Source organism: Rhipicephalus microplus, chromosome 6, assembly GCF_043290135.1.
Source record: "Rhipicephalus microplus isolate Deutch F79 chromosome 6, USDA_Rmic, whole genome shotgun sequence".
NCBI lineage: Eukaryota > Metazoa > Arthropoda > Arachnida > Ixodida > Ixodidae > Rhipicephalus > Rhipicephalus microplus.
This window is the reverse complement of record NC_134705.1, coordinates 107,179,095-107,194,650: the sequence shown is the minus strand read 5'-3', so window position 1 is coordinate 107,194,650 and position 15,556 is coordinate 107,179,095. Positions and strand designations below refer to the sequence as shown.

General features: G+C 42.9%; 1 protein-coding gene and 1 long non-coding RNA gene across 7 annotated transcripts in view; one reads left to right on the top strand and one right to left on the bottom strand.

Moving 5' to 3' along the window:
* The window catches only part of LOC142765414 (uncharacterized), a 184,522-nt gene that overhangs the window by 37,124 nt on the left and 131,842 nt on the right, over positions 1 to 15,556 (bottom strand). For all 6 annotated transcript variants that reach the window (XM_075866393.1, XM_075866395.1, XM_075866392.1 and 3 more), the window contains one exon: positions 11,960 to 11,998. In XM_075866393.1, coding sequence (XP_075722508.1) covers positions 11,960 to 11,998 — 39 coding nt within the window. The remainder of the gene's footprint in view (positions 1 to 11,959; positions 11,999 to 15,556) is intronic.
* Positions 2,781 to 5,082, top strand: LOC142764850 (uncharacterized). The gene is made up of 3 exons (XR_012883923.1): positions 2,781 to 2,898; positions 4,223 to 4,308; positions 4,672 to 5,082. It is a non-coding gene; the product is annotated as an uncharacterized LOC142764850 (long non-coding RNA).

Below are 15,556 nucleotides of genomic sequence, written 5' to 3'. Positions count from 1 at the left end.
TACAACATGAAAGTTTTGACATTTAGCGTAGTGGGTTCTCTTCAATAGTGCTTGCAGCAGTTACCTAAAAGTGCCTTCAGTACCTAAAGAAACTGAAATGTTGCTCTACCAATTTTCGCTGTCACTAGGCTGCGCATTGCGCGTCGGCCATGTGGTTCTCTATCTCTGCCTTGCGTTTCACCCGCCTAGTCAGATAATTTATCAGCCTTTAGCGAAAGCACGTAGCTTTTTTAAGAAGTGGTATCATACGGACACCTAAGGACAACGGAAGGAGACAAGGAGGCGCTCGTCTTCAAGCAGATTATCGCACGAGTATTCTACGGCGAACATACAGCCTTCTGTATGAATTACTGGACAAATTGGTTATTTACACTGTCATAGGACTGCTCAAAAATGCAAGGCCAACAAAAGAAATTACTTGGCGAAAGTGCTCACTTGTGTCGTCACTTGTTCTTGTGTCTGCTTTTTTGATTATTCTCCATTATTCAATCGAGAAAGAAGAAACGAAGTGTGGGAAGGAGAGAAAAGTTTTTATTAGATATGCATATTAGACAAGTACAACAATTTTCTAGGTAATCTGCAATTTTTTAATTATATAACCCATAGTATTCTAAAATTTATATAACGTGATGAAACCACGTAATTATTGGCCGATTTTCCAAAGTGGTTATGTACCACAATTACTAGGGAAACTAGAAAACGAAAGTTCGTGCTGGGAAAAAAGGAAGGAAGAAAAATAACTATTTGGTCCTGCGAAATGCGGCTGTGGACCCAAACGCAACTACCCGACGCTTGCAAATTCCCCGGGGTGGGTACACAGTAAAAATTTTTACACCCAAAAGGGTGTAAAAAGGGTGCTTTTACGAGAAAGCACCCTTTGCAACACCCTTTAACACCCATAAATGGTCGATTGAAAAAAAAGCACCCATTTGTCTGGGTGCTTGCCTCGATAGCACCCTAAAATAGGCTCTAAGGGTGCTTTTGTGCCTTAGAAGGGTGTAGGTGACGATTCATCAGATGAAATATGCAGCATAAGAAGAACACATAATTATAATATTTGGTATTTTACGTCTCAAAAACCTCGATATGATTATGAGGGTCGCCGTAGTGGAAAGCTCTAGAGATTTTGACCATTTGGTGTTCTTTAATGAGCGCCGATATCGCACAGTGCACAGGCCTTTTCGCCTCCATCTGAATTCGACTGCCACGGCCGGCATCGAACCCGCGACCTTCGGATTGGCGGCCGAGCAGCGTAGCTACTGCACGAGTATGTGGACCTTGCGTTAAATGACGGCCTAATTGACTTAGAATGTGTGAAGGTGCTCTCCGAATACAGCAGAATGCCAGCAGAAGCAAATCGCGTTTCATCTATAATGGCAATTAACTGCAATCCACGTTACGAAAGCTCACCTTAGCGTTGGTTATAAGCTACATGTTTGCTGTGGATTATATACAGGAACATAATGTTCGCCCGAGTATGGGTGTGTGTGCGTGAGCCTGCGCATGTGTTCGCGTGGAAGCGCGATTGTGTGTACACCCGTGCATGTGTGCGTGCGCGTGTATGTGCGAGTCCGTGCTTGTGTTAAGCGTGCCTGTGCACATGTGTACGCCCATGCATGCGTGCGTTTACGGTCGCGTGTGTGTGTTGCCGTATGTGTGTATACGTGTATGTGTGTGCGCCTGTGAATAAGTATGCGTGTGCATCAGCCCGTGCGCCCTCAAATTTCGTGTGTGTGTGCGGGGGGGGGGGGGCACTGCTTCTTAGTGTTTAAGGTCCCACACCTGTTCAGACTGGGAGTCTATATGGGAGGTGGCTTAAGAAATGGCGGTGGTCAAGGCACTGTACACTAACTATTCAGTACATGGAAAACAGCTGCACATTTTCGTACCTCATCATTGCTTACGAACTTGCTGTGGTAACTGATTAGCTCCGTTGAGGCGCTTCTACGCTCGAAAACGTGGGTTATGACCAATTCACACGGAAAGCTGTCACTGCACTTATGCACAACCATCGTTTATATTAACAACGTTTAACAAGAACGTGCACTGCCTTTGCTACAGGTGCTTAGCTAGCTCATTGGGTAACCATATAGAATTATGTGTTGATCATGTGGTCAGCAAAAAGTTTGTTATAACAACCTCGGCACGTTTCGTGGTGCATGACAAGCCTTCTAAACATCCGCTACTGTGGATTAATTCGTTCCAGCTTCGACTACGCATTCAGTGTTTGCGGCACCATACGCGGAATCGCCTGACACAGACAATGCAAAAAGAAATTTCTCTGGAAAAAGGTGTAGCGATGCTCTCCCGCTAATGCCACCGAGGACGAAATAATTATTGTTTCTGGCCATTCCATGGTGCACTTTGTTTTGCGCAAGTTTTGCTTTACTATTTTTCGCCCACTGCAATCGCATTCCGTCAAAATACTCAAAGAACCCGAGGCTGGTAAATAACCTGCGTCGCTGTGCGACTGGCTGGAAGGAGAGTGGCCGTTTACAAGGAGTCATTCCGCGTTGAACGGCCGTCCGCCGTATGCGCCATAGCGTTTGCCTTTTGGCGCCGTCTTGGCGGGTTTGCCGCTCCTCCCCCCCCCCCCCGCTCAACTCGGCCAGCGTTGCGTAGATAAGCGAAGAGTTGCGTCACCGAACACCTGCGTCGACAGCTGCGGCGCCGCCACGCCGCCGCCAGTGCCTCCTCCTTCTCTCTCTCAGTGTTGCCCTCTCTGTCTCATCAGTCCTTCAAATGCGTTGCGTTGGTCGGGGGTCTTGGTCGCTGTGTGTGTTCTAGCGAACAGGCGCATATTCAATGGTGGTCACGCATGACACCGTGTTCGAAATGACGCTCGGATTAAGGAATATTCATGGAGTGGCGGACACGGACAACGTGGGCCTGTTAACGGTGAGTGTACTGTTTTCGTAAGTAGTAATCATACAGCTCTAGCTGGGCGCCTGCAGCAGCTCTGCCGAAGTAGGCTGCCAGCCATTTACAACAGCATGCGTTCGCGGGCCTGTTGCAGATGCCCGATTAAACGTGGGACTTAACGAGTTCACACTGCTATGCGCGATGTTGTGTAAGTGCCTGCATCACTCATACAGTGAGTGATGTGATCACTTAACAAGGGCGGGATTAGTTGCTGATCGCACATTGTCTCTACACTGCACAAAGTGATTGATATTGTTTTAAGATGTGCTTTGGGCTACATCGTAATAACATTTCTACTAATACTCAAATGTGCAACGTGCTTCTGTAGGTGTAAGCGCAAAAAAAAGAAAGAAAAAGCAAAAATTATGTATAGAGGCGCACTGTACGAAATGGCTTTTTTTTTTTTTTTGCTTAAAGACGGTATAGTTGGAGGTGCTGATATGCCGCGATGCTCCCAGCACGTGCGCCTCGGTCTTTTAAGCTATTTAGGACAAGTGCCACCAGCAACAGGGAAAGATCTAGCAGACTTCCAAAGGCGCGTTGTTGTGGCCATCGCCGTGCGTTGTTTTCCCTCGTTTCTGTTTGCTGTTTTCGTGCTTCGCTTTCATCTGCGATAATGTTCGGCGTTATAACAGAATCGAGAGAGTATACGTGACTGTTGGAGCTATGTGCGGTTTCTCTAGCATAAGTCATGGCTGCTGCAACGTAGTCGGCGTCCGCGCGCGTTGGTGTCGTTCGAGCGCTCTTACTTGCGTGATTGTGTTTAACTGAGTATTTAGGCACGGGTTACGTTTGTAAATCTCGTAGTCAATAATCGCTAATAGCGTGCCCCTGATTGCCATCAGAGGATGGGCTTGGTTGTCGAAATATGTCAGACGCTTTTTCTGAAAGCAAGCTTTGAATTTTTTTTTTAAAGAAGTACTTTCATACGTGCAAGGCAGTGCCTATTGCAGGCCCGCAACTCTTTAAAAACTGGACGAGCTATCACATCTTTTATCAAATTACAATGAATTAAGATGATTGAATTATAGATGACGAATTTCTGTGCTAGATTAGGTGCACAAAACACATGTTCGCAGCCCTACGTCTAGAAAGCAGGCAAATAGGAAGCACAGCGTCAAATTTGGATTAGATTCCATTGACGGAGCGTCTTGTGAGAGTAGAAAGAACGAGAAAATTGTTCATTTTTGATGCCCTTATAGAGGCAGTCAGAATTGCACTGATTGGTGACTTGTAACAATTCCTCAGATTGTTAGAGGTGTGATTTAAGTAAGTAAATCTTTTACTTTTTTTTTTGCAGACCTCTTCGCTAGTGCCACGCCCAAGATCATTTGTTCTCATGTAAAAGAGAAAGCAGAGATGTCTTCACTGTTCGTACATGAAGAGGTAAGTTTATTGTGCGTTTTGATTAATGCTACATGTTCTAAACGTTGTACTTTAAGAATTGTTTTTCACACTGGCTCACTACCCTAGAAGGAATTTGATTCTTAAGTGAGTTCAGGCTTTCGTAAGTGCCATTTTTGAGCTGTAGTCTTACACTTCACCTCATTTCGGGAATTCGCTGTATGCTGGAAAACTCTTATCTTTATCATACGAAACTATTGGAATGTATGGGTTGTATGCTTCGAGTTTAGTGTAATGTCAATTACACGCCATTTCGAAGGATACACACTACACATTCTTTATATATGGTGCTGCCAGAACAGCACGAAAATTATTTATGAGAAGTCATATTTGCTCTTATTACAGGATGAGAGGGTGCCGCTGACGTCCTGCGTAGTCTACCCTGGACCCAGCCTAGAGCAAGCCTACTTCCTGAACCTCCACATGGATAACCGAAAAATCTTCCGTGTCAGTAATGACGAAGAAGGAAGGAGTGACAGCACTGATGAGTTGATTTTTTTTTTATTTTCAACATTGTCTACGGCCGCAAGGCCTTTAATAACCACCGTGATTGAGCGGCTTTTTCTCGGCGTGAGTTTGGAGTTTATCAAAGAAGTTGTTCAGGCAGTACGACGCTGAAAATTTTAGTGTCACAATGCCTGAACAACTTTTTCTAGTGTGTTCATGGTAGATGAACAAATATTGTTATTTGTGTAAGTTATTTTGCTTAAATATAGCTTGACCATTCCATGCCAAACGTCCCAGCCACTTTGGCGACCACCTGAATTGTATTTGAAAGAAAAAAAATGTGCTGACTTACTGCGTTGAAAACAGTGAACTGCTAGAATACTTCAGCGAGAGAAAAAGTTTTGTTCATGTGGCTGGCTTATAACTTCCTGGCATAATGCCGTCTGTGTGCTGTTTGTGGAAAATTTTGTTTTAAAACTACCGCTAATTTTTTTTAAGCAGATTCGGTCTACCTGTTAAGTAAATGTGCTTCTGTAAGGTATTTGAAGCTCAAAAATAATAGTGCAATTTTTTTGCCACATTCGCTTCCAAGAATAAAGCCAAAATGTGTTATGTTTCCATTTTTTATTGCAATATTGCACTTTGTATGAATATCTGAGCAGTGAATGCTTACTCCACAGAAGGTATATTCTGAGGAAAAAATATCTTTATACCTCTCAAGCTGCTGAAATATACGAGAAAATATCACGAATTTCACAAAATCGTGATTTTTGTCCGTATTGAGATGCAATTTGCTCCATGTTGTGATACAATGAAAACTCATCATTATACCTAAATTGTAAAAAATGAAATTCTTTTCTGTAATAAAAATCTTATCGCAAAAAGGACAGGAAAGAGCGCTGTCAACTGAATTTTATTGAAGGTGCTACGAGCGTTTTTATACTGAGCACAAGACCAGGGCTCATCTGCAACAACACATGTGGGACCATGACAAAATAATTTTAACCGAGAAAAGAATACTCTTTTTCGGAAAATATAAGTGAAGGTGTACTGATGCATTGATCCTTGGCCTTCCTGATAAAGAGTTCTAAAATCTCTCATTTTTCTGCTTGCTTTTTTTTTCAAAAACCGTGTTTTATGAAACCTAGGACTACACTTACATTCTTTACGGTGTCCTGCCATGAGACTACTATAGCCCTTCTTAACATTTGAAGCATGCTGTCTTGCTTCATCATTGAAGCATTGCCCAGTTTGTCCTATGTTTACTTTTCCACGTGTTAGCGGTATCTCATACACATTAGATTGGCATTCAGTAAACCTATTCTAGTGACGAATGGTGCAAGATTGACTATTCCTGTTGCTGTAAGTACATGCACTTTTGAAAGCTTGCAAGGGGTGGAAAACAACAATGTCATATCTGCTGGCTCTTTTCCTCAAATTGTGAGACACCTTATGTACGTAGTACCATGTGACATGCAAAGGTGATTGGTCATTCTCTTTTTCTTTTGGTCTTGTTTCCTTTAACTTTACTTTCTGCAGGAGGGTTTCGCAAACAAGTGTGATGATGCTGTTGGGGTATTGGCTGGTGCTATCAGCCCAGGAGTGCTAAGAATGTTCTGCCTTTTGATAGTGGGCATTCAAAATTAATAGAAAGAGGAATTGATACCACATGTATTCAGGCCACCCTTCAGAAGTCATGTTAGCACAAGGGTGAGGTCAGGCTTAAAAACCAGATTAAAAGACTGAAAGATGCTGGGTATCCCAACAGAATCTTCACACCCGTTGGCAAAACCCTCCTGCAGAAAGTAAAGTTAAAGAAGACAGGACCAACAAAAAACAATGACCAAAACCTTTGCATGTTATACCACATCACGTGTCTCACAACTAGAAAAATAGCCAGCAGATATGATATTAGCGTGTTGTTTTCCACCCCTTGCAAGCTTTCAAAAGTTTGTGTACTAAACAGCAACAGGAATAGTCAATCTTGCCCCATTCGTCACGAGAATAGGTTTACTTAATGGCAATTTAACGTTTGTAGAAATATTTTTTATCAGGTAAACCAATGATCAGTGCATCACTACACGTTCACTTATCCTTTCCAAGAGGGAGTATTCTTTTCACAGTTAAGATTATTTTGTAGTGCTCACACGTGTCGTCGCGCATGAACGCGGTTCTTGTACTCCGTATAAAAGCGCTCGTAGCACATTCATTAAATTCAGTTGACAGTCTGTGCTCTTTCCTGTCCTTTCTGTCTCTTCCTAAAGTTGTCGCGCTGTGACTAGCACACAACCACGATGAACCAACTCTCCCAAATTAAGCTCTTGTTACGTAACACGTAGACGGAGTTTCGCATGGAAAGAAGGAGCGGTGCTTTTAAAATAAAATTTTTCACATACAACACCTAGACGGCATTCCAGAAAGTTCAGAAGGCAGCCACGTGACCAAATATTTTTCCTCTCCTAAATATTCCAGAAGTTCACTATTTTCAATGCAGCACGAGTTTTTCGAATACATTTGAGATGGTTGCCAAAATGGCTGGGACATTTGGCATAAAGTGACCCAGCTGTGTCATTAGCCATAATTATGCATTACCTCTTTTGTTTTTTGTGTGTCCTGACTCAGTTTTGTGTTCGTTTTTAGCATATTGTGTTTCTGATCATTGTATTGGTTTCTTAAGTATTCGCTAAAGTTATATGTGCGAAAACCCGTATATGATTGCATGTACATCATTTCTCATAACCAATTGTTATACATCCAGGAATACAAAGCTTAAGCCACTGTGATTGTATACATTTGAAAACACTATCCATATATATTTTTGTGTGCATCACTTCTTGGGAACGATTGTGTACATGAAGGCGTATATAGGGAAATCATGGTGATTGTATATATTTGAAAGAATCATAAGTATATATTTGCCTGTATTTCATTCCCATTAACCGATTGTGTACACGAAGGAGTATTAAACTGGAAACCACTGGGATTGTAGATACTTGAAAGAATTATAGGGATATATTAGGGTGTATTTCATTTGTAGTCTCTATGTACTTGAAGCAGTATACTAAACTGAAACCAGTGTAATTGTATGTTGCAAAGAATTGTCAATAAAGTGAAACTGAAAAAATATAATAAACATTTGAGGTGTTGCATGTGTAGTGTACGTATACATGAACGTATATCTGGTGAAAAAGTTGTGTGGCAGAAGAAAAGTTTATGTTTTATTTGCCTATTAAATAAACGCGATATGCAAGGGCAGCAAGGCTTCATTTTCTGTAATGCACATTATGCATATACACTGAAGTATATATAGATCCAGCACAAGTTCATACACGATTGTACGCGTTTATATTTTTGCCCACACGCAATGAATGGAGCTCGACAGGTGGTGCACCATCGATAATCAGGACCACTTTCTTCAAGTAGTGTTTAATCAGTGCATGCTGATATCTATTGGTGGCAGTATTCGCCACCCCTGCCATGGGCACTCAACACCCTTGTGCACCCTTCTCGCACCCTCCTCAGAGGGTGCTAAAAAAGTGATGGACATCGAAGGCACCCTTTCTTAAGGGTGTTTTTTAACACCCTACAGTTTTTTTACATGTACACCCTATTCTAAGGGTGCATGGTAAAGCACCCTTTTTGGAAGGTGCTGAATTAACACCCTTAGGGTGTCGTCCACGGGACAAGCTCATTTACACCCTTCTGGGTGTAAAAATTTTTACTGTGTATGAGCCAACCGTTCGCTACATCTTGCTAAAATGACCAGGTTCTTAAACCTATTTTCAGTTACCTAACCTTAGTTTTGCTCCACACTGCTGGTGAAGACACCTTTATTATGCATTTCATGGCGCACGAAGCTTTGGACTACGCAATCCAAGCGACCCCACGAAAGGACTTCACCTGCAACGAAGATGGAGGGCATCCAAAGAAAGCACAAAAACTTGCCGAGCTTAGCACTCGTACATACAAAGTGAAGCGTGACAACTCATCGACACATACTATTTTACGTCGTCGGATCTTCGTGTGGAGCTCGAAAGTATAAAGGCGTGCAACGATGACCGGCGGGTGCTCAACTTTGAGCTTGAAGCACACCTCACCAATGAATAAATTAAAGATATTGCTTCCGTAGCACAGTATCATTACAACGCTGCTGATATTGCCATTGGAGAAAGCGGTGTCTTTGGCTGTCTGATAAGATACGCGCTCATCGGCTCTCTTCTTTCTAAACTTGAGATGCTCATTTGAATGGAAGCCTAACGCTACGGCAAGCTTTCTGGGGCATGTTCAACTGTCAAGGACGGCCTTCATGAAAATCTCATTCTGATGAACATCGAATTGTTCCACTATTTTGAAGAACCTTGTAACTGGACAGACATCGAAGGCCATCAACGGCATTCAAGCCACGGAGGGGTCCTTCAAACACGCCAGCACTTTTCTAAGAAACATATACTTATGTGGGAACAAGAAGACAATTGAACAGCTATACTTTGCGAACTTGGAAACACATAAGTCAATAAATTCATCCAGTGACGTGGCTTCCTTGCTCAACTTGTTGGACACTGTCGACATGAAAACCGGAGGATTTATTGGACTCCGTTGATCGAAACTATGCTATGCAAACAAGCTCGTCGAGGTCTTCTTGTATAAGTGGGGTGCTTCAAGGCAATGCTGCTAAACGAGTGTCTAAACACTTGTCATCGGAAGAGGTAGTGCAAGAGCTACTTCATTGCGTGGAAGTGGGGGCGGAGAGCTAGTATGAGGCAACTGCTAGTGGCACATTGTGAGCAGCGGAAATAATGCGGCTTATGAAGGGCGCGGAGCCAATTCCCGACCCGTCAACTAATGAAGACGATTGCTTCCGCAAAGGTGAACGCCGAAGATGCGCGAGTGGGAATAAAAGGAGACTCTTTCGCACACACAGTTCACGGGCAGAGCCATCCGACTCGCCCCATTTTAGAACGAAAAGTAGGAAAGCTTCACCGGAAGCACGTCTTGCAAGAATCACGTCAAGCCGTAGTCTCAGATTGTTGGCATGCACTTGTGCTGTTGAGATTGCCGCAGGAACGTGACCACTGGGCTGACCATGGTTGCGGCAGAAAGACGAGCTTATTCTCCCCCGCTATACGTCATAACCGAGTGTTGTTAGGATGGCGGGATGCCTCACTGTCACATGCACAGCTGGTCAGCGCACAGAACCTGACGGTGTACTCACCGCGCTGAAGGAGGCTTCTACGAAGTAATGTTTATTGACAGAGATGACGGAGCTCGAGCGTGAAAACTGCTACCAACAAAAGGTCATCCGACGGAGGCCAGCACAGCCTGACATTATAGAGAGTGTGACACGCTTAGAAGCTATCCCCTCTCATTTCATATTTTATAACGCGACCACTGAGCTGAGCATGGTTGCGGCACAGAGAAGAGCATACGCTTCCCCGCTATACGTCATTACCAAGTGTTGTTAGGATGACGGGGCACCTCACTGTCGCAAGCACACCTGATCAGCGCACAGGGCCTGACGGTGTACACACCGCGCTAAATGAGGCATCTACGAAGCAATGTTTAATGAGAGACAAGATGAAGCTGGAGTGTGAGAACGCCTACTAATGGAGGTCAGCCGATGGAGGGCAGCATGGCTTGACATGGGAGAGAGTGTGACACTCTTAGAAGCTATCCCTCTCATGTTATATTTCGCAACGTGGTTTTTACCAATGCAGTGCCTGTTATGAAAGTATTGTTGTAATTCTTTATGACGATGTGAGCCCACACATGTGATTGGCTTGTGTGAATTCCCTTTGTTCAACCGAGGGTTTAAAGGGGTGTGTTTGAATGTGAAATGGGGAGCGGAGGTTCGGGCTTTCACCTGAGCAGAAGACGCCTGAGCGCTATGTTAAAGCATCTATTCACTGGATTATGGCTTTTTCTTCGCGCTTCCACAGTGCAATCGGGTCATCGAGGGGCATCTATTCCGAGCATCAAATTCCTTCCCTCCTTAGCTAGTGTAGAAGCCAGTCGAGGAGGAAGATACAAACTGGCGCAGTTGGCAGGACACCGCCAGGCCCTGTGCGCTGATCAGGTATGTATGCGCCAGCGAGGCGCTCCGCCATCATATCAATACTCAGTAATGACTTATAGCGGGGGAGGATAAGCTCGTCTCCGTGCCGCAACTATGGTAAGCCTTCAATCTCAATGGCACACATGCCTGCCAACAATGACTTGAACTCAGACGACCGCGCTTCATGTGATTCTTGCAAGACGCATTTCAGGTTAAGCTTTCCCTTCTTTCGTTAAACTGAGGCGACTTTGACGGCTCTGCCCTTGATTTGTAAAGAAAGGCACTTAACCATAGTGTGCAACCCCAATTGAATTAAGAAGCGGGGCTCGAATTTAACAAGGAGTCTTAGTTTACAGGTCAAAACGAATAAGTCGTTACCGCAAAGTACAGAGAACGTCGGTTTCCTACAAATCTTCTGAGCGTGGTTGATAAACCAATATGTGTTCAGCTTTATGGAATTCATTGAACATGCAATGAATGTAGTGGTAATTAAAGAAGCTAGTGGATCAACAAAAAGAAAACTGAACAATTTTAAGGTGATTATGATGAATGAACTCGATCATTTCACACCTAATACAAAAACCTTAGGAGTTCTGTTTCTCTGTAAGCAGCTGACAGAACTTCCACTGGAAATTCGTATATAAGTGTGACACGTGGATCAAAGCTGAAGAAAAACGGGTGAATATCGGCAACTGTGGAAAAAAAATCTTGATGCACAGTTTTATTCAAAGAACTCTAAGCGAGAGCATTCTAGTTTTGTACACCCTTGAAGTCCTTATAGTATCGCGTTAGCTTTGCCGTAAGAATACGGTGGCGCAAAAAATTGAAAAATTTGTCGAGAATTGTGACATGCTGCGCAAACACGAATAGCTTTACTGTCGATTGTTGACGTCCCAGAATCATGGTTGTGCTTGGCAAGGCCAATGATTGTGTTTCTTAGCATTATTTGATTCTTCTTTTGTAAAGTATTTATACGTAAGTCTTCACATTGTGTTAAATATGCACCGTAAGTCCCAGTGTGATTGTCCGCATTAGTGTTGTGAGTTAACTTTGCAATCGTAAGAGGTTGGCGATATGAGGAATATTTTATGAAACAACATAATAACGTAATTTATATTGGGAAGAAGCACTTACCCCACTTGGACCAGCAACAGGGCTTAATGGCGGTGGAGACTGAAAAAAGTACAGCATGATAGTTTGGAATAAGTAAAGCCTATATCCAAAGAAATGTGATGGTGTATCTGATTTAGACACAAGCATTTTCAAAGTTAAAGTAAGAAATGTCTAGTTACCCATCATTTTACAAAGACAATTTTTCTTTGTTGGTTCAGTGTGCAACATGGCTGCATGTTTGCCGGCCAAGGCGACGAGGATGTATATATCTCGTTGCTAGACTGTTAGATACATAGTACACATGGACTGCGACTAGAACAAGAACTGCGCATGCTATACACGAATTGAACATTTTTGTTGGAGAAGACGCTAGGCCCGCGGCTACGTAGCATAAACCTCTAACCGATGAATTACCGTTAACATACTTTTTATAAAGTATATGTGCTATTCAAGACGATATACTTATTTGCGATACTACACTAAAGAAATTATTGTTTTCCCGGCGAATGTGTAAGCGTTCTTTAGCTCAACGCTCCATTATATTTATATGGCGGCTGGGTTCACACACGTGAACATGATTGATCAAAAAGCAAATAATAAGCCTTTATGATGCACAAAATCAATACAAAATTATCAGCTGGTGTATGTGTTCAATAGAAAATGCATTGATTCGTGTTTCTAAACGACCTGGTGTTTCTTACGCTGTGCTGACAATTTCATGCTATGCATAAAAAAAGCCGGTGTTTTCTGCACTTCGCAATGACATATGACGCTGCCAGCTAACAACACCTACCAGTGACTCTGCGTTTTACAATCTTCTGTTTCCCAACTGAGTATTCTTATCCTCAACGGAGTATTATACCCACTGCACTACGTTACAAGATGGCGAGGTATTCGTAAAAGGATAATATATCCAACGCCCACACCATTCGGCAACAACTTTAGTAGTCTGACAGTTAAGATATGTACGATCCTATAATCAAAATAACCTTCGCGTCTTTATTACACACAAACCAAAGGCTGACAGCACAAAATGATATGCAGATGTTGGCAAGATAACAATGTGTTCTGCAGAATTCACAATTTACCACTAAATAACATTAAATGGACATAGGAGCAGCCACTGTTTGTCGGCTCTTACTGCCATTTTTTATTTTACAGCAAATTTTTGCTTTTTCTGCTGGTGAGCATTAACAAAAGTTTTATGATGACTATTTCAATAAATACGTGTGTACAGAACTGAATATGGAGAATAATATGTTCTCGCGCAAGCGACAATAGGACAGTACAGCGGGCGAGCCCACGTACTAAAATGCGGTTCTGTCGATACATACATAAAATAACAGCACAATAAAGTATTATACAATCCACTGAAGAAGAATTCGATTGTTTTAGTTCATGAAGGTGGACCAAATTACCGAAAAACGTTACGTGTTCTCACATAGGAGTTAGAGAAGGAGCTGCTACATTGCGACCACCAGCTTTTCGTGGCAGCCTGGGCTGCTGAAAGCACGTCGTATTCATGGTCATTCCTCTCTTGCTGACACCGCACACAATGATTAATTATTTATCAAGGTTGACAGAAATGAAAACTTTGATTTACAGTCGTTCTGTGACTTTACAATTGCGTGTGCTTAAAGAAAAATACACTAGCATCATGTACAGGGTTACGGCCAATGTGTGGAATCAAAGGCTCGCTGGGCCGAGCACTGGGGAAGAGCGATCTCAGCGCCGCTGTTTGTGATGGTTGAATTTTCCGCATTTGAGGTTCGATAAGACGAAGTTTAGTGTGGGATGCAAGGGACTGAGATGTGTTGTTTAATTGTTGTTCAGAATATCTTTTCCTGGATCGCATTGTTCCATGGCTTCAAAATATGCCAGTTTTTCAAGCGTCACCCACCCTGTTTCAGTCAGTCTAAATTCTTCGAGTTGATTTACTTTGGTTGCTTCCAAGAGCTTCTCCGGGGAGTTGTGGAGAACTTAAGAATGTTGTCACTGGTTGGAAGCCTGTTTGAAGGACCCTATGGCAGTCTTAGTCGGCTTTCATATGAGTGTAATCAGTTTTCAACTTCTGTATCCTTGAGTTACTAATAAAGGATTCCATAAGTAGTTTTACTGATAATAAGTGCGTGCATCAATTTGAATTTGTCCTGTTCTTTCAAGCCGGGCCTTTTATTTGATGCCCGTGATTATAAACTTTCAAACTTTCATTGCGGTTTCTTGAAGGTTCGGTATTGTTTGCCCGATCCTGCTTCGTGGTAGTATAGAGTAAAAATCCTTGGTCAATACAAGCGACCAAGAACTCTGAACTATGTGCACTTCATTCAACCAATGCTGTTGTTCTGGGATTCCCCCTGTTGCCGGTCGTCCCCCGTCTTCTATTTTGAACGAAAGAGGCTTCGACTTTTGTGAAGCATCTATGAGCCCACGAGTGTTGAGGTAGTCTGTGTGGTCTACTACCTCTTGAAGTGAATCTTGTTGAGGTGCGGGAGAGCCGACAGCTGTCCAGGTGGTTAGGTCATCTGCATACAGGGTTTAGATTGTCACCTGCAATCCTTTCAATATATTTGCAGAGGTATTAAGGCAATATTAAAAAAAGTAGTGGTAAGATAACAGAGCGTTGAGGAGTGCTTTGTTAATTAAAAATGGTCCGATTTCTGATTGTCAAGGCAGTTGCTCCTGTTCTGGTGGTAATAAAGTTTTCTCTGCAATGGTATGTTCTTTCCTCACTGTGCGTGTCCTGGAGGTCCGTCAGTACCATGCAAAGAATAACATCGTCCAGTATTCTTTTGACATCCATTGCCACGACTGTGCTCTAGTTGCGCTTGCCCAGGCGGTAGATGATGCGCCCCTTCAGCTGCAACAAGATGTATTGCGCTGATAATTGATGGTGGAATCCATACATCGTGCCAGACAAGCACCGACTTGCTTCAAGTATGAAGCTTGTGGAGGATCATAGGCTCATACCACTTACAGAAGCAGGATGTCAGGAACATGAGTCGCATATTTGGTTTTATCAGATATCGTTTAGCTTGAGAATCACGGGAATGTCAGCGTCTCTGCAGAGTGCTCCAACTGTCCCACTTTTCCAGCTGTCTTTGCTAGCGTTTGCAAGTAGTCTTCTTGACTCTTGCCTAAGTTGCATTCTAACTTCTGATTTATGGTGTCTTTACCTAGCGTCCTGTTTCATGCTAGTTTTATTAATGCATTTAAATAACTTCCCGTGTTAACAGGCGATCTAGTTTGTCATTTAGCGCACATGTGTGATTCAGCTCCCAAGCTATAATTACTTCAGCCTAGGTAGTTCCTAACAGCTCCCATTTTTTTAACCAACTTTCGCCTTCGTAGCCCCCTTAATTGTGCATGAACTTTGTGAGGACCTTTCCGGAGTGTGCTATCAATTCCGTTGTGACAGTTTTTGTGGGTACCTAATAATTCTTAGAGAGCTGTACATCTTGTTCTAGTTCTGCCTTGGTAGACTTCCTTGTTCGTTTTTTAAGATCCTGTTTGAACGGTAATACTTCAATCGATGGATAAGGCTTCCGCAAGTTTCCCACATACGGAAAAAGGTGGGGGTGCACTGCTTGTTTTTGAACTGTTATTTTTTTGCGCACTTCG